This window comes from Podarcis muralis, chromosome 6, assembly GCF_964188315.1.
Source record: "Podarcis muralis chromosome 6, rPodMur119.hap1.1, whole genome shotgun sequence".
Taxonomy (NCBI): domain Eukaryota; kingdom Metazoa; phylum Chordata; class Lepidosauria; order Squamata; family Lacertidae; genus Podarcis; species Podarcis muralis.
Window position 1 is genome coordinate 68,053,229 of NC_135660.1, and position 18,329 is coordinate 68,071,557.

The 18,329-nt window shown below is 41.2% G+C and overlaps 1 protein-coding gene across 4 annotated transcripts in view; it reads left to right on the forward strand.

Annotated features, from left to right (window-relative positions):
- P4HA1 (prolyl 4-hydroxylase subunit alpha 1) overlaps positions 1–18,329 on the forward strand; it is a 30,677-nt gene extending 12,348 nt beyond the window's left edge. Inside the window, exons 7-15 of one of the 4 annotated variants that reach the window (XM_028729617.2) lie at positions 473–681; positions 826–1,002; positions 3,099–3,169; positions 10,208–10,307; positions 11,609–11,662; positions 14,489–14,554; positions 15,721–15,789; positions 16,690–16,786; positions 17,246–18,329. In XM_028729617.2, the coding sequence (XP_028585450.2) occupies positions 473–681; positions 826–1,002; positions 3,099–3,169; positions 10,208–10,307; positions 11,609–11,662; positions 14,489–14,554; positions 15,721–15,789; positions 16,690–16,786; positions 17,246–17,316 (914 nt within the window). In that variant the 3' untranslated portion in view covers positions 17,317–18,329. The other 3 variants (XM_028729618.2, XM_028729620.2, XM_028729619.2) reach the window with 3 other exon arrangements.

Here is an 18,329-nt window from a genome sequence, read left to right on the forward strand (position 1 = left end):
CAACATCAAATAGAGGGTAGCACATCAGCTACATTTCTAGCCTTGTCTGTGCTAGTGTAGTGTTACAGTTTCACAAAAAGCATATCTGCTGGAAGAGTGTTTCTTGCAAACATCTAGAGCTCAACAAACATTTTTCCTGGTAGTTTAAAATTTCTGTGAGCATAGCTGTAATACAGCCCTAGTTTACAAGGATTGGAGCGATTTAAAGAAGCGTTCATTCGTTCTGAGTTGTTTCATGGAAAGATTCACAACTGCTGTGAAAATACCACTCTGTCAATCATTTGTTTGTTTGACTTAGGAACTTATCTCTTTAATGAGAGTATGCAACTAAAACAGCTGGCAGAATACGAGTGAGTTAGATGTTGGCAATATTCAGATTTAAGCATATGCTTAAAAAGAAAATGTTAACCATGAAAAGCAAGTTTGTTGAATGGTTAGCCTTTCACAAAGGGGCTCATTTCTTTTCCAATAGATTCAGAACACCAGAGAGCTAATGGCAATATGAAATACTTCGAGTACATCATGGAAAAAGAAAAAGAAAAAGAAGCAAACAAGTCTATTGCCCAAACTGATGGACAGACTGAAAAGGAAAACAAAACTCAGAAAAGGGGACCTGCCAAAGATTATCTTCCAGAGAGACAGAAGTATGAAATGCTGTGCCGTGGGGAGGGTCTCAAAATGGTAATTAATATCTTTTATGTACAGTTTATAAAAATGGCTTTAATATAGATGGTGAAAATCTGCTGGTTCAGCTAGATAGCTATATCGTTTCAGATATTTATGCATTTGTTTACAAACTTTTTTGGAACATTTTGCTTCTTGCAGACCCCAAGAAGACAAAAGAAGCTTTTTTGCCGCTATTACGATGGGAATGGGAATCCCAGGTACATACTGGGCCCTGTTAAACAAGAGGATGAATGGGACCGCCCTCGGATTGTTCGCTTTGTTGAAATAATCTCTGACGAAGAAATAGAAACTGTCAAAGAGCTTGCAAAACCGAGGGTAAATAAAGAATCTCAATCTGTCCATGATAACTTAAATGATACTACAAATGCATGAGCTCTCCCGGCCAGCCTTGTTTTCATGATGGCACGCTTTGCTTTGGATGAGTCTGTAATAAAATATTCCCCCTGTAATTGCATTAAGAACTGACACTTTAGAATAATTCCATGTTAGAGCACATGCTGCAACATACAGAATTCCTTGTTCAATCCCTGGCATTTTAAGGCTTTTAAAAAGGATTGTTTTTAAAAGTTCATTTAAAATAAAGAAAAGGTGAGCCACTGGCTATCTAAAGTTGGCAGTACCGGGTTAGGTTGACAAACAGTCTGACCTAACTTCCTCTGCAGGTCTTAGCAATTAAGCTGGGGAGGACTTTTTGTGGCTGGCTGTGAAAAACAATCCTGAAAAACTATAGTGTGGGACTTGACAATCTTTGCAGCATGCATGAACTGCCTCTGGATAGAAATAACTCCTTTGGATTAATATACTACTACCTTTTAATTGTTTTAATTCTGTTTGCAAAGCACATTAGAAGTATTGATTCAGCTGCAGTTGTAAGTGACAATACCTACGATGGTAGATCACGGGCTTTCTTGTTACTCTGCAATTATGAAGTTACAATATAGTGTGTAAGCCGAATGGAGTTTCACTTGGCCCAAGTTTGCACATGGCCATTTTGCACATAGTCTGGACTCCCAAGTAAACTTAAGGGAAGAGAAGAGTTTTAAGTGTAGGATTGAGTGCAGGGCATAGTTTCTCAACCGGCCGCCCAGTGCAGATTTTCATTCTTTTAAAAATGGCCCCAACGATAGCCTTTCCTTGGAAAAATAGAAAACTTATGACTGATCCATTTTAGACCTATTTGTAAAATCTTGTTTATACTTTGTATGTGGACACGATTAATTATTTGGTTTGGTTTTTAGGAAAAGATGACTTATTCCCCCCAGGTCAAATAGTTTGGCAAAAGATTTTCTCAGCCATGGCACAAACTTCCCCCCCCCCCAGCCTAGTCACCAGGGTGTGTCTGTCTCCTTGGTCAAAAGATTGATTTCAGGCACCCCATCTGAGAAATGAGAAGTTGCGCTAAAGAGCTAGCTATTAGATGCAAGTGCCTTCAGGGGTGACCTCTCATCTTCTAAGGGAGGAGATGCCTGCTGTGTTGAAAGAGCATGTGCGTCTCTCATGCGCTCGTCAGCACCAGTCCATCAACAATTTGTGAATAGGTGCTGCTGGTAGAAGCATGTGAGTTGCAAGCTTTTTTTTAACCTAACTCGCACCGTCTCTTTGGGAAAGGAGAGGTTGTTCCTTGTTGCCTTGATCAGAGGGGTGCTTAAGAGGTAAGTGGCACACGTCAGTGCTCTGTAACTCTTCCCCACTTCAGATTAGGAGTACCGGTACCCATCACTGCTTCTTCCCACGCAGGCGGGCATTCCTTCTTTTAACAAAATGATTATTCAAGAGGTGCCTGCCTGGTAAGAAGCGTGGTCACATCTTGCATTTCAAAGCTGTATCAGCCCCTGGGAAACAGTCTAGAGTGAAGCCAGATGTGAGTTGTTCGTAGACCAGCTTGGTACAGTATACCTGATCCAACAAAAAACTTCATAGAGATGCATAACCTATGGCGCACATAGGTTGCTTGACTACAACTCCCATCATCCATGATCACTGGCCATGCTGGCTGCGGCTGATGAGACTTGGGAGTCCGGCAACATCTGGAGGACCACAGGTTCCCCATCCCTGTAGGTATCTCAAATACCTACAGTAAGCTATCCTGGTTGGTCGTAATTGTACAAGCCAAGCTGATAAATTACTGAAACCAAAGTAAAAAGCTGGGTATAAGGCTATTGGGAATGCCCTGTTGCTCCAAGCTAGTTGAAGGTGAGTCGCGTTCTTACACGTTACAAAAAGAGAAGTACCTGCTTGGTAATGGGTCTCCTCCATACAGTATTGTGTATGATATTATACTCTTGCTATACATAGCTATGAGAACCAACCTACTTTAGCCTGTGCTCCATAATTGGGTTCTGAATGGTCGGATTGATGTGATGCGATAATATACATTGTAATGCAACTGTTCTGATTGGTTCGCTTCACAGCTGAGGCGAGCCACCATTTCAAACCCCATAACAGGCGTTTTGGAGACTGCACATTACAGAATTAGCAAAAGGTAAGATTTCACTTGCCGTATATTCTTTCCCTTTAATGAGTGCCTCTGCGGTGCTCATTAGGGGAGAAAATGACCAGAAAACACAAGAGTTTGATTATTATTTTTCTGGTCCATTTCTTTGCTCTCTGCAGATACTGTAACAAACTGTTACTGCTGAGTTTCTCAGATTCTTCCTCTAACCAGAAGTTCTGTCCTTGTATGCCTATTTAGGATGTATTCCTAGTTTGTTCCAATCTGCCTCAGTGTTTTCTTGGGTAGAGATTTCAGTTTTTCCTTCTGCAATACAGAGCGTCATTTTCTCCATCAAAGTCTTCCATGTCTTGGTTTTTTAAGGGATAGCCTCCCACAGAACTGTCAAAGAGGCATGCAGAGTTATCAAGTTCACTAGTAAAATGAGCTCTCTGCTTCCTGTCTGTGAAATCTGCAGAGAAGTGATCTTGGCAAGACGGCTCTTCAGCTATTTGTATTTAGGGATATAGAAGCACTTCTGCACATCCATCGTAACAGAGGCTATCATTTTATCTTGCATGATTGCTAATTCTAGTTTTGTTTTGCTAGAGCCAGGTGACACATTCCCAGAGAGACTTCTACTAGTTGCGGGAAGTGATTAACAGATTTAATTAACCTAAACTACTGGCTTGATAAATTTTAAATGAGTTTTCTCTTGGCAATTGCTCACACTTACTAAAACAGCTGTGGGGTTTCCCCATGTATCGTGACACAATATGAATAGTAATTAATCCCAGCTTAATATTTATTTACACCTAGCTCTTATGTAAAGCTCTTGTGCATGGCAGTGATCAGTTCCCCTTCTGTTTAGCTTCAGCTGCTCCCAGATCATTCACTAACCACTACAAAAAATTATGAATTACAATATTTATACTCTGGGCAGTTCATGCAACAGTTAACTGAAATAGCCCTATTGTAATACCTTGTGAGGTAGGTTAGATAGTGAATGGCCCAGGGTTGCTACAGTGAGTTTAATGACATCTTTAAATATCTATGTATATCTCCTGAGTCTCGTGCAAAAGCTTTGTCTTTTCTCAAAAAGCAAAACTGAGGCAGCAATTCAAAACAATAAACTTCTGGGTACCGAGAAGTTCTCTGTGAAACTCTGCAAATAATTGGCTTGCATAAACTTTCCATTTGGAGGGAAAAAGTGAAAGGACAATCTAACCAAATTTACTGAACCAATTGAGATTAATTGGGGAGTAACGGTAGCAGCAGCTACTGTAATCCTTTTAAATGTTCTTGCTGATCTGAGCATTACATTCCATCCAGACCAATCGGAACCCTTCTAATTGCCTGTGGCTTGGCCCAAAAGAAGCTTGCTACTAGAGTAAGCCCCTTGTCCTTTCTCTTTTTGTAGCTGAGCCGAGCTACTGTGCATGACCCCCAGACTGGGAAACTGACCACAGCACATTACAGAGTCTCTAAGAGGTAAGGGGACGCTGGTATGTCGATAAGTTGCTACAGGAATTCTCTTCGCAGTGGCTTGTGTCAAACTTGGTGTGGGATTCTTTACCTCCCCCCCCCCCCCACTTCAACTAATTGCTAGCTAGATGAAAAGGATGGAGCCTTAAAATAGAACACTAACCTCTGTGGCTCTGGAAGTTTGGAAGGCTTAAAGGGGAAAATCCTCAAATTTAAACTCTGTGGGTAAAGAACCAGTCAAAGTTAAGCACTTCAGGAATGTCCTTGTTCAAATCAGTGAGTGTTAGGTTGCAATCCCATACATGCTTACCTGGAATAAATCCTGTTTTAAGTCAGTGAGCTTACTTCTGGGTAGACATGTATAGGATTGCTTTGTTAAACACTTCTGTATATGTGTCGATGCATGAACCTTACTTTCTTACCTGCATGATCCCACCAGAATTAACACAACATTGTTTTATTTTAGAAAGAATCCTTGTAAATGACATGCTATATAGCATCTGCTTGCTTTTACTTCTATGTCAGGATGCCTGTGATAATCTTAAGCACTTCCTAGGAGGCACATGGTAAACAGGAAACATTCTATGTTAATGGTAGCTTGAGATTCCTAGTTCGGATTCTATTTTTAAATAGTTAGTGTACTAAATATAGTAGTTGTCTTTTCCCATCCTTTTAAATGTGTATGATTAAAAGTTACTGTTTGTGGCAAAAAAAAAAAAAAAATCCTTACTGGCTTAAGGGGATATTTCAGTGAGGCGCTTATAAATACTGTTAATAGTTTGTAAATCATTCAATTTCATGGGTTTTTCTTCTTATAAAAAAAGTATGGCATAAGCAGCCTCAAAAATTATTTGCTATTATAATATGCCTGTCCACAAAAAATGCCCAGGGGGGGGGGGAAATCTAGCTTTTACATCAAAGGTGTGTAAATCAGGATTTGTGCAATATGTCCAGTACTTCCTGAAAACATAACATGAGATTTTCAAGATGGGAACTAGCATGCAAGAGCACGCTTGTGTGGCAAATTTAGTGGAGAAAGTGGTCTTGAGCTGTTTAATGGATCAGTAGTTGACCCTCATATACACCTGTTGCAAAACATGGGGAATAGTTGTTCAGAGGAAATGAATGTCTCCTGTTAAGGTGCTATCCAACACTTTTGTACAAGAGCCAAGCTGATTGCTAAAGCAAAGGCCACTTGTTAATATTAACACCTTCTTGAAGCTTGCATCGTGTGTGTTGATTCGAGGAAAGAGAAGCTGCCTTGACCTTCAGGGATTTGTTACATTAAAAGCCACAATTCAGGAGCAGGCAAAAATGCAGACTGCTTTCCTTTAGTAATTAATTGTTACGTCTGCTGTTTCATGTGTGTGGTTTTAGTAGTGATAAAGTGTAGGAACTAATGTGTGAGTTGTTAGGTATAATTTGTGCCTCTGTAAGCTCCTTTTAGAGCTGTTCTTCTCCTGGTGGTTTAAACCACAGTAGAACCTATTGTGGACATTCAAAATATTTACGTCAGCTGCAGTTAATATCCGCCAGTGGGCTGTGCATTCTGACTATCCAGTTTGAATCTGTTTTTGCCTTGTGCAGTTCTGTGAAAAGTTTCACACACCAGGCAATATTAAGAAGACAGATTTTTTTCAAAACCGAAATCTGTATTGCCGAAGGAGTAGGTTTTCATTCCTGTCAAGGATATTAGTATTTTTTTTATAAAAAACAAACAAACTAGTAAAGCCACATTTACAGGGAACCCAAAAACTTTCTCGTGTATTTTTAATAGAAGTCTGCTTCCTCCTCCCAAACATTCCAAGCACTCTTTCCTAGCTAACACATTTCTATATTAACGGCATGCCTCTGCTTATGACAGGACTACTGTTTGTGCTGAAGTACGTGGCAGGCAGCATGACGGTGGCATTTTGCCAGCAGTGGAAAGCAGCATTTAGAGCCAAGCCATGTGTATGTAGTACCATAATATTTCGGCCAGTCCCTGACTTTCAGGAAACTGCTGGTCGTGATGCATGCCTGTGAAATAGCCAATTACTCTACGATATAGTTTCCTCTCTAGAAAGAAAGTGTGTGTGAGGGGGGGGGGGGACTTCTTTAAAGGAATTTATTTAGCCCATGATAGTGGAGTCTCCACCAGACAAATGCATGCCTTTCAACATTACTTTTTAAAGTTTTAGGAACAGTCCTTCCTAGTAGTGCCGTTTTTAAAAGCTTCAGTGGAAAGATGCTGAACCTTTTAAGGAATGAAAGTAAATGTTGATGGAAGTGAAGGTACCTTTCTTGAGTGATAGTTTATTTCAAAAGGAGAGAACCTCAGAAATATTGTTATGCCCACTAAATTTAACTTTTAACAACATTCAACGTGGAAAAGCTTTTTTGATGCTGTCGAGAGCAATAAGAGCACATTGCAGTGTTCAGAGAGCACAATTTCCCTCACAAATGATACAGAGGCATTGCAGGATTATTTTAGCTTCCACATGACTGTGAGCTGAAATGAAAAGTATTGACAAGTGATCTTCCTGGGAAAGGAAATGGGAGGATATGCTTGTTCCTCTGGCAAGATAACGTCTCTCTCTCTGCCCCCCACTCCATTTCTGATGGATATGCAATTGATGGGTATATGTTGACTGAGTTGAAGTAGAAAAAAGGCATTGAAACAATTGAAAGTTGACATTTTTACGAATTAGGCTACAGGAGAAGGAGAAGGCTGAAACATTACAGCAGGTACAGTAATAGAGAAGCAGCATTGGAACCCCTTCTGCAAGTCCGTTTGACTCCCAGAATAGTTCAAAAACCAAAGCGCAGCTTCCGATTGGCTGCAGGAGCTTCCTGCACTTAATTGGATCGGATGTTCAGCTTCCAAAAAAAGTTCGCAAACTGGAACACTTCCGGGTTTGCGGCGTTCGGGAGCTAAAATGTACTGTGTTTATTTAGCTTCCTCCTTACTGAAAGAAAACTCAGGGTGGTCTACATTACAGCAGAATATAAGAATTAAAACACAATATAAAATTGCTGTTAAAAAGAAGGAGCTGAACAACCTTATTCTGCCAAGCTTTCATTCAGAATCTAAAACGCGATTTAGAGCTTGCCTCATACCTAACAGCTCTCCATTCTGGCTGGGCCTGACAGAAGCTGAGGCAACTGTCCCCAATCGAAAACCACGGAATAATGTATGCCCAACAACCCTGCCTACCTGGAAGAGTTCCAGAGCAGCTTTGTATAGTCGCTGGAACAAGTAACAGGAGGATGAGGTGTTCCATAAGAAATGCTGGGCCAGGCCACAGACGGCTTTGCAAGTAAAAACCAGCACCTTCAATTGAGTCCTGGAACAACTGGCTGCCACTACAATGGTGGCTTCATAATCGGGCAGAAGGGGAGAAGCAAACTTAGTGGCTGCAATGTGTGGAAGGAGGAAGATGCAGGAAGTTACTGTGGGGGTGGTTTGTGTGCAACCGGGGGGGGGGAGTGTTGGACAAATGGAGGTAGAAAGAGACATGGACATAAGGGTGAAGGTGAAAACAGGTACAAAGCTGGGCTGCAGAGCAGAAAAGAGAAATTGCTTCAGAAAGTAGCTGCATGGGATGAGATGGGGAAGCCAGCGGGTTAATGTAGGGGTAATGAAGAGGGGTTATTAAGTGGTGCAAATACTAGTTTTTCATTGTAACTAACTTCGCTTGCTGTAATACGAATTTTCTTCTTTAGGAAATAAGTCTCGCTATGGGTAATGCTTTATGTGACATGACATTGTTTTTCGTTATAAGAAATATATTCTCTGTCTATATTTCTTATGCTTGCAATTGCTCTGTATGCTAACAGTCGTTCTTATAGTTTCCCCCCTAAATTTCCTTGCCTACTAACTTCAGACAAACATTCAGCTCTCCCTTCTCCGTACCCTTTGAGATTCTGTAACCTGTGTGGTGTCATATTTTACCGCTCTTGATTAGAGATTTGCTGTGATCCTTTTGAAAAGGAGGGTACTAAACAAACTCGAGTGGTAGTGAAAATACAGTTTAATCCTTTCAAACTAGTATATATACATGATGTGTTTCTGCAAGGGATCTTTGACCATCGATGGTGCATAAAAATTACGTTTGCTAATCGAACAACTAGCTTTTGATTACTGTTTGGTTTTTAAGGTGTACAAAATGTGAAACTAGGGTCTTTAATGTTGTCCAAGCTACTAGAATATGTGGGGAGTAGACACCTTAACAGAAAATTCAGGTTTGAATAGAAAGAGGCAGAAACTGAGTGGGCCTGTGTGTGTCTGGTAGGGCAAAGAATTTTGGCAGGAAGAGAGCCAAACACTTAACAGCTTCTCCAGTTTCAGATAAGATTGTGCTATTCCTCTGCCCCCAGCCCTCAGCCCACATTTAAATGAACGCTTCTTCTGGACACTACTTTTTACTTGGGAGTAGTCCATGTACTTTACTGCTTCAAACAGTCCACCCCATCATTACAGTCCCTGGTAGGAATGGAAATAAGTTCTTGTGACTAATCTAGTCTTGAATCCAACTCTAGTCTTTATTCCACAATAAAATGTGTTTGCCTGTAAAGGTGCCACAAGACTCATTGTTGGTTTTTTGTTGGAAAAACATGGCTAGCCCTCTGGAAACTAGTCTCGTACAGTGAATTGTAACCTTGTAAAATGGTCACAATCATAAGCATCACTTATCGGCGATCCTGCTGCTACCTCAGTAAACCGGTTTTCAGGATAATTAGTAATATATATAGGAGAGCCCGCACCCCATGTGGAGCGGGGGTGGGGCAGGTAGAATTTTTCCTACACTTGGGGGTGAGAGTGGGAAGTAATCTTCTTAAGCCACCAGTTGCTTATTAAAATACAGTTAGACAATACAGGGTTTAGTCCATTCATCCTTAGCTGTTTGTTGGACAGTTTCTAGGGCAATTGTTTCTGCCAGCTTGTTAGTGGAGAGGTGGGAATTTTGAGTGCAGTTCTGCCATGGAGAGGCTTCCTGTTTTTCACATATATCAGCATCAACAGCTGAATCAGTGTAGGTAGGGTTCAAGTATACACCATGATGTGGATGCATATATAAGAAAGCAAGATAGAGGTTTTTCACAGTCAGGCTCACTGGTTGGACTGGAAAGAGTGGGTGGTATTTAAGTTTAACTAAGAGGAAACCCATTGATATCATTGGACCTAACTTATTAACCAATGGACCTGTATTAATTTCAGTGGGTTTATTATGCGAGTTAATTTCCACGGGTTTATTATGTGAACTGCAGTGTGCACCACTGCAGCATTTCCTTTGCAGTCGTGGTGAATCAAAGAGGGTCTGGCATACATTGCAATATTGTGTATATCATGCTCTCCCAAGTGTTCTTTTAGGTCACAACTTACTTCACTTGATGGTGGCCAACCAAAGGGGATTGCTTTGAAGAAATACAGCAGAGCTGCAATATATGCCAATAGGGCTAAAGTTGTTCATTAAGTGGAGCTACTGAGATGTCGGCTATCACATTTAGTGTCGGCATTTGCCTGTAGGCATTTTTGCACAGTTAAAAAATTGTTTCTTACTGGTCTTGAAAAGTGATGCTCTGATCATACTGGTCAGGAATAATATCTGTTTCCATGTTTAGTGCCTGGCTGTCTGGATATGAAAACCCTGTAGTAGCACGTATTAATGCAAGAATACAAGATCTTACAGGACTGGATGTTTCCACAGCAGAGGAGCTCCAGGTGAGCCGAGGAGATATTGAAAAACCCAAATGCCACCCCCAAACCCCACGCTACTTGAGTATTAAGAATCTTGCTGGCATCAACTCATCTCGTACTGGTTTAAATAAAATATTCGAATATGTTGTTTGTGTTACCCTCCCCATTTCTTAATAAAGGAGAAGGCTTCAAGAGCATTGGTTCAAATTTTCTTCTTCACATTTGATTTTTGCTTGTTTTGCTGTTGTCTGCTGTGTTAGCAGATTATAAAGTGGCAAGCATGTAACTGAACCCCAAAAGTCCACTTTCAGAGACGCAAATTTAGAGGAGAAAAGCAATTCTGTCTGCATGTTTGCTTAGCCCTGGCTCCGTTTCGGAAGGGTGGGAGGGGGCAGTGTGGCTCATGCAACTCTGTTTCACTCTAAAGTCATGGCTTTTCATTGAAACAAAAAAATTGAGCTCTGTTACCTGTGTTTGTGTGCGGAATGTAGTTAGCCACAATATTTAAGTGTATGGTGAAAAATTAAAAAATGCAAACTCCAGTTCAGAATTTCCTTGGGTGAGTTCAGTTGAGCAAAACAGGGAAAAGATTTTTTTAAAGGAAAAGAAAAATGTTACATTAGGGTGGGAGCTACATTGCTGAAATACATTGTTTTAATACTTTGAAAATCATTTTTTAATGGAAAATGAAGTCGGTGAATCTTCAGTAAAGGCAAATGAAAGGGAAACCTCAGGCCGTTGCTTAATTTAGTTCCTTATTTGGGAGAGTAGACTCAAGTTGGTGGCACTACTAAAGAGGGCATAGTTCAGCCTTTATTGGTTTGTTAATTATTTGCACAGTGGAACTTCGGCTCCCGAACGCCTTGGGAGCCAGAATGTTCAGGCTCCCAGACAATCAAAAACGTCCGACGTGGCTTCTGATTGGCTGCATGAAGCTCCTGCAGCCAATCAGAAGCTGTGCCTTGGTTCCCGACCCGAATAGACTCCTGGAATGGATTAAGTTCGGGAACCAAGGTTCCACTGTACTTACAACCTGTCCATCACCAGATGGCAGGGTAGCAGTGAGGTTGGGACCATGTGGTTGCAGTGGGTGGGACCTGCCAGTCAGGTGTTCCTGATGGTGCACCTTCATAGCTCCAGCTTTGCCACTGCCTTGCAGAATCGGTGCCAGTGCTGGAAGGTAAGCTGCGCCCCACCACACACATTGCTCCTGGGCCTGATTTTATGACACTCCTTGTTAGCAAAGCATCAATGTACGTATGAAGCAGATACTTCATCTCTCACCCTGGGTAGTTCATTGGTTGTTTGTTCTTCTTCTGCTCTAGGTCGCCAACTACGGCGTAGGAGGCCAGTACGAGCCTCATTTTGATTTTGGAAGGGTAAGTCTTTCTCTGTCCTGCCTTTGTGCTTTACACGCACTGTGTTTCTTTCTTCCAGGTAGCAAATTATGGAGTGGGAGGACAATATGAGCCCCACTATGACTTTGCTCGGGCAAGTAAAGAGATGGGTGAAAAATGAAATAGCCTGAAGCCTAGGCCTTTCAGCCTGTGGCACAAATGTTTAATTGGGTGTTTGTGTTACATTCAAGTCTTCTAATCCGTGTGAAATTATTAAAGTCCTCTAAACCACCATTTGAACAGCAGAGAATAACAAATATTACCAAAATGTTAAAGTGAAATGTTGTTAAGTGAATGAAAGGATTAAAGGGGGGAACTGCAGGAAATGGTGGCTGGTACATTTAAGGTGATGGTATTAAAAAAACCCCAGAGCTCTTATGTCATAGTGATATATCTGCAACCAACCATAGGGTGAAGGGCTTTAAAAAAAAAAATCCAAATGGGTTTAGGCAGGCTTGGATATTTATGGGTTTCAGATCACTGAAACTGTTAACAGGTTTATACACCTGTTTTAAGTTGTTGCACAAATTAGAGGAACCAAGTGATCTTGATGGGATAACATCTCTGTTTCTCTTAATGTTAGCTTATATTTACTTCTGGGTGGGCTGCCAGATTTTTATTTTTTTTAGTACTATCTTTTATTTTATATTGGGACAAGGCTGCAAGAAATAGGACAAATGATCTCAAATGGTGGTTTACAGGGCATTTATGTGTTAAATAACACCGTCAATTAACATTTTTGTTTGAGCCCACCATACATTTATTAAAATTATTGCCTTAACATAATTCTTGATTTCCCTCCCCCCTTAAAAAATTATATACAATAAGTCTATATTGGCTTATATGATGCATGTTGTTAATCGTTTTTTCCTCCCATGCATGCGTTTAGAAAAAAACCTGCTTTTGAAAGAATATCTTTGCTGTGCAATCCTGTTCAGTAAATCTCACTTTACTAAATGGAGCTTCCTCCCAGATACATATGTCTAATAATGCACCCTTCCAGCATATTTGCAGAAGTAAAACCCATTGACTTAAAGTAAGTGTGTATAAGAGTGCCGCCTTAATATACTAAAATAGCATCCAATAATATAATGTGTGGGAAACACTGGATTCTTCCCAAGCATGTACATGTGAAAGCAATTAGGGTTGAGCAGTGGGGAAAAAAATCCCTTCTAATTCTAGGGGTGAAAAGCACATTGTTTGCTTTGACATAAATCATTTAAATTGCCAAGTATATTTTAAACTTCTGGTTGCCTTGAGCTGCAGTTGGTGGTCAGCATACAATTTCTTGTTGCCTGGTTGTTCTATGTGATTTTTAGACCAATTCCTCTAATCTGCAGATGTAGGAGAGAGCAATGGAAACTTGTTCAGCCTAAAAAGATTATGTACCTTCAAAAGTCATGTTACTTTTCTAGATTGTGATGGCTATCTTCATGGGATTTCTGAGAGGTCCCCAAAGACCATGTTCCCCAGAACTTCATGTATTTATTTTTAAAAAGCATACTTACTCTGTATATGCGTGCAACTGCAGGTGGAAGACATCTTACACCAGGCATAGGCAACCTTCGGCCCTCCAGATGTTTTGGACTACAATTCCCATCATACCTGACCACTGGTCCTGTTAGCTAGGGATCATGGGAGTTGTAAGCGAAAACATCTGGAGGGCCAAAGGTTGCCCATGCCTGTCTTACACTATTTACTATATTGCCCACTATACATTGGACCCAGGAGGCAATTTCTCACCTTACAGGAAAGATGTCTCTTCCCAGCAGAGAAGGTTCTTAGCAATGTAAACACTTCAGTGACTCATAAAGTCACCCTTTTTCCTTTAGCAGCCAAAAAGATCAGAAAGAAGACCCTGGACAGGCAGTGAACTGTAAGGGAGACGCAGAGATCTAAATAGAGACCATTATTTGTGGCACGATATGCCTTTTGCTTGTATTTATTTTTGATTCAGATTTGTCATGGCCAATGGCTACCACATTAAAGTTATTTGGATTGTATTGGATTTACACTGCTTTTCATCCAAAAAGGCTCCCAGAGCAGCTTACAGATCAATTTTTTTAAAAAGATAGCCCTTGCCCTCAGGTTTACAACCAAAAAGTCATGACACACAACGAAAAATGAATGGGGAGGGAGGAGGAAACATGTAAGCTTAGGCATCCGTCCTTAGAGTTACAGTTCTTATATTGATCAGCTGAGATCAGAACTGTTCAGATAGCCTGATAGAAGGGCTGCTTTCTAGGTGACAGTTGAGGGAGAGCAGCTGAACTCATAGCAGAACAAATGGAATAGCTCCGCTTCCCTTCTCTCCCTTTGCTCTGCAGCCTAATGAAATTATACAACTGTCAGTGATATCTTAAGCATCAGCAATACATCAACAATAACTTACAGTGTCCAAATCTCATTCCTGTTGGCTCATTCCATTCTCTCTCTCTGTTATCCATCACTGGAAGGAGTTAAGAGTTCTCAGTCGCAGCATCAGAGAGATGCCATGTTAGGATAACCTAGTAAGTAAAGTTTAACCAGGTCCCAGGACACCAGAAGCATACCTTATGCTTTAAGAACTTTGTATGCTGATAGTGTAAAACTCAAATGCTGAAATGACAGCTTATTTGAATGGATACCTTTAACTTCTGGGTGAAATGCTTGATAATTTTTCAGGTAACTACTACTAATTTTCCCTCACTTACATCATGCATTCTAAAAATTAATATTTGTAAATGTCTACCCTAGCGCTAACACTGTGTGCCATTGTTGGGTTTCGCTTGTACAGTAAGACCTTGTACTTCATGTTTTTCCACACAGAAAGATGAGCCGGATGCCTTTAAAGAACTGGGTACAGGCAACCGAATTGCAACATGGTTATTCTATGTAAGTAAGCTGTGGGTAAAAGCCTCAGTGCCTAGGACTTGCCGATCGAAAGGTCGGCGGTTCAAATCCCTGCAGCGGGGTGCGCTCCCGTTGTTCGGTCCCAGCACCTGCCAACCTAGCAGTTCGAAAGCACCCCCGGGTGCAAGTAGATAAATAGGGACCGCTTACTGGCGGGAAGGTAAACGGCGTTTCCGTGTGCTGCGCTGGCTCGCCAGATGCAGCTTTGTCATGCTGGCCACGTGACCCGGAAGTGTCTCCGGACAGCGCTGGCCCCCGGCCTCTTAAGTGAGATGGGCGCACAACCTTAGAGTCGGACACGACTGGCCCGTATGGGCAGGGGTACCTTTACCTTTACTTTAAGATACTTTGGAGGCAAGATTCAACCATGTCACCAAAAGAGCTTCTCTCACACAGTGAAAATTATGAGGAAATGTGTGGTTCTTTTCATAATTCGTCTGTTTGTGTTATGGCAGCATAGCCAGTAGCTGTGCATCAACGCTCACCTGATTGCATGTTTCCCATGTTGATGCTGCTTCCGAGGAGGTGGGGAAGGAGGGAGGATAGTGACAGTGAGGTCAGCATGGTGCATTTTCGCTGCACCAACCTCACCTTTATCTCCCGGTACACAGCAGTAATGTGGGCCACGGGAGGTCAGGCGAGCATCACTGGATTGCCTGCTGCTAGGGACCATAGTTCTTCAATTGTTTTGTTTTTAAAATAGAAAACTACAGTGTCCTACATATTGAGAGTTGAAAGAAAGGGTCACAAACCTAAATGAATGAAATGTCTGTGTCTAAGCTAGGTATCTTTGTCGCAAATAACCTCTGTCTCTTAAGGCTTTTAATGCAATCTGTACCTGCCCAGGTATCATTCCAGCATCCGCAGCGTATTCCCCATAGATGATGGGGTTTCCTTTCATGTACAGGTTGGTGCTTCCTGTACTAGAATGTAGTGCTGTGTGCTTCTAGTGGAGTACTTTAGATATCCGTGTGGTACAGGCATACCCCTTTAAAAAAAATTCAATCTGCCTTATTGTTCAAAACATCAACGGCGAAAAATATCCCTACAAAGTGCTGCAGTACCCTTGAGATCAGATCAGTAGTGAAATCTGTGGGATTACTTGTTGCAGTAGCTAGCTTAATGGTTCACACCATTTCTTTTGTCAGATGAGTGATGTGGCAGCAGGAGGAGCGACAGTATTTCCTGAAGTAGGAGCTAGTGTTTGGCCTAGAAAGGTAGGTGAAATACCTGTATATCATAGCTGACAGTCTCCATACTCTTCCTTCCACTTAAAAGCCATCTATGCTGCATCATATAATGAAGCTGTGTGAAATGTTCTGGATGAGAAGATTGGTACTTACGCATATCCTGGCTTAGAGGTAAAGTGTGCATTAGGCTCCCAGTACGTTTCCGAGCACAATTCAAAGTGTTGGTGCTGACCTTTAAAGCCGTAAACGGCCTCGGTCCAGTATACCTGAAGGAGCATCTCCACCCCCATCATTCTGCTCGGACACTGAGGTCCAGTGCCAAGGGCCTTCTGGTATTTCCCTCACTGCAAGAAGCCAAGTTACAGGGAACCAGGTGGAGGGCCTTCTCGGTAGTGGCACCCGCCCTGTGGAACTCCCTCCCACCAGATGTCAAAAAGAAGAACAACTACCAGACTTTTAGAAGACATCTTAAGGCAGCCCTGTTTAGGGAAGCTTTTAATGTTTGATGCATTACTGTATTTTAATATTTTGTTGGAAGCCGCCCAGAGTGGCTGGGGAAGCCCAGCCAGATGGGCGGGGTATAAATAATAAAACATTATGATTATGATTATGATTATGATTATGATTATGATTACTAGAAAAATTTCCCGATGCAAACTGAAAATTTTTCGATGCGAAACACCCTGTGCAGATTAATTCAAAATTTTACGGAAATTCGCATCGCTGCCAGGGGCTCAATAGGTGATGTGTGAGCATAGCGCTGAGGAGCACTTAGAAATCGCAGGGGGAAAATAATGATCAGGACATTTCCCACACTTTTGCTGTTGCTTGTGGTTCCCCCTGTTTTTAGCCTGCCTTAGCTTTTCGCTTTCCAGAAGTTAAACTGAAGGCAGTTTAATGAGTCAACTCGGCTTTATATCTTCCCAGGGGACAGCTGTATTTTGGTACAATCTTTTTCCAAGCGGTGAAGGGGACTACAGCACAAGGCATGCTGCCTGTCCAGTATTAGTCGGAAACAAATGGGGTAAGTATGAAACCAGAGAATTTGCGCAGACATCATAGCTGCCGCATTTTAAAACATATGCACATAGCCAAAAGATAAGAACAACAAAAATACAATTTTTAAATGAAATGTGAGAGCGATGGGTAAGGAGATGAAACCTAAGCAAGTCCAGTTTGCCAGCTACTGTATAATTCATTGTAGGTAGGTGGGGTTTTCCACAGCAAGTTCAGTATTGATCTTTTCAGATCAATATTACCAGGTGTTAAATCACCTCACAGGGTTGTTAGTAATGGTAAAAAAATAATAATCTCATTGTTCAACAATAAATAGGAAGTAATTTGTCATGCCATGTTTTTAGTTAGACTTTGGGAAGTTCTGTAACCAGAGCAGTCTTTTACAAACTAATATGTATTCACTGAGTTTAGCCAGGTGTGAGTAACCATATGTAAATGTGCCTCTTCTCTCTTCCTTTTCCTGTAGTATCCAATAAGTGGATCCATGAACGTGGGCAAGAATTTCGAAGACCGTGTAGTTTATCAGAGTCGGACTGATCCAAACCTCTCCCCTTTCTCTTCCTTTTGGTGCAAATTGCAACTTCCTCCCACGTTTTCCTTGATTAACACTGATAGTTTTACACTAACACTCCCCTACAACTTTTGTCTCCAGTGCCAACCAGTTCTTCATCTCTGGACCTTCTTTTACATAAGGACAAATGTCTTTGCTAATATACCGTTTTAAATTTTTTATAGAGAGAGTGTAATTGATTTTGAATGTTTTGAGTTTCCATGGCCAAAGTAACTTCTGCCAGAGACACTATAAACTACATTCTGCTGAGGGTAGAATGGATATGGACAGTCTGTCCTCAGACAATGACTTTGTTTGCTTGGAGGGTAAGATGCTATACATGTCTTCCACTTCTCTTCCTTGTTTTTAAGAATGCCTGACCATGGCTATAGAACTGTAGACAAGGGCTGTGAGCTGCATCCCATTGACATCCGTAGCAAAACTCCCCCACCGAATGCAAAAGATCAAGGGCTGTGTCCATGAGCCTTAACTTTCTGGGTGACTTTTCCAGCGTTGTGAAAGTACAAACACAGAAAGTCTTCCTTTTTTATATTTTAAAAAAATCCCTCTTGGATGAACCTGGCCGGTGATCCTAAAACAAATGAGCCAGCAGTTATGCACATAATTATATAGTTGCTCAAGCAGTTCTGTACTTTTTGCAACTTTCCAAGAACAGTTTTGTGGGAGGGACAGGACTTGCTTTCCAAGTATGAATCTTCTTCTGAACCATATCATGATTCAGCTTCTTCCTTTAAAAAAACGATTGCTGCTTTTATCGTTTTGTAACTAGCGAAAAAACACTATGGATCCATAGAGACAAGAACATTGTGGACTTAAAACACAGCATTGTGCCTTAGTCTCGGAGTTTGATTTGTATAAAAACAATTTGTATGATGAGAAGACGCACACTTCCATTCCCAAAATGCCAAACTTTTCCCCCAGCCGAGGTGTTTTGTGACAAAGATGATATATTTATAATACTAAATCTTTTTGAAAGCTT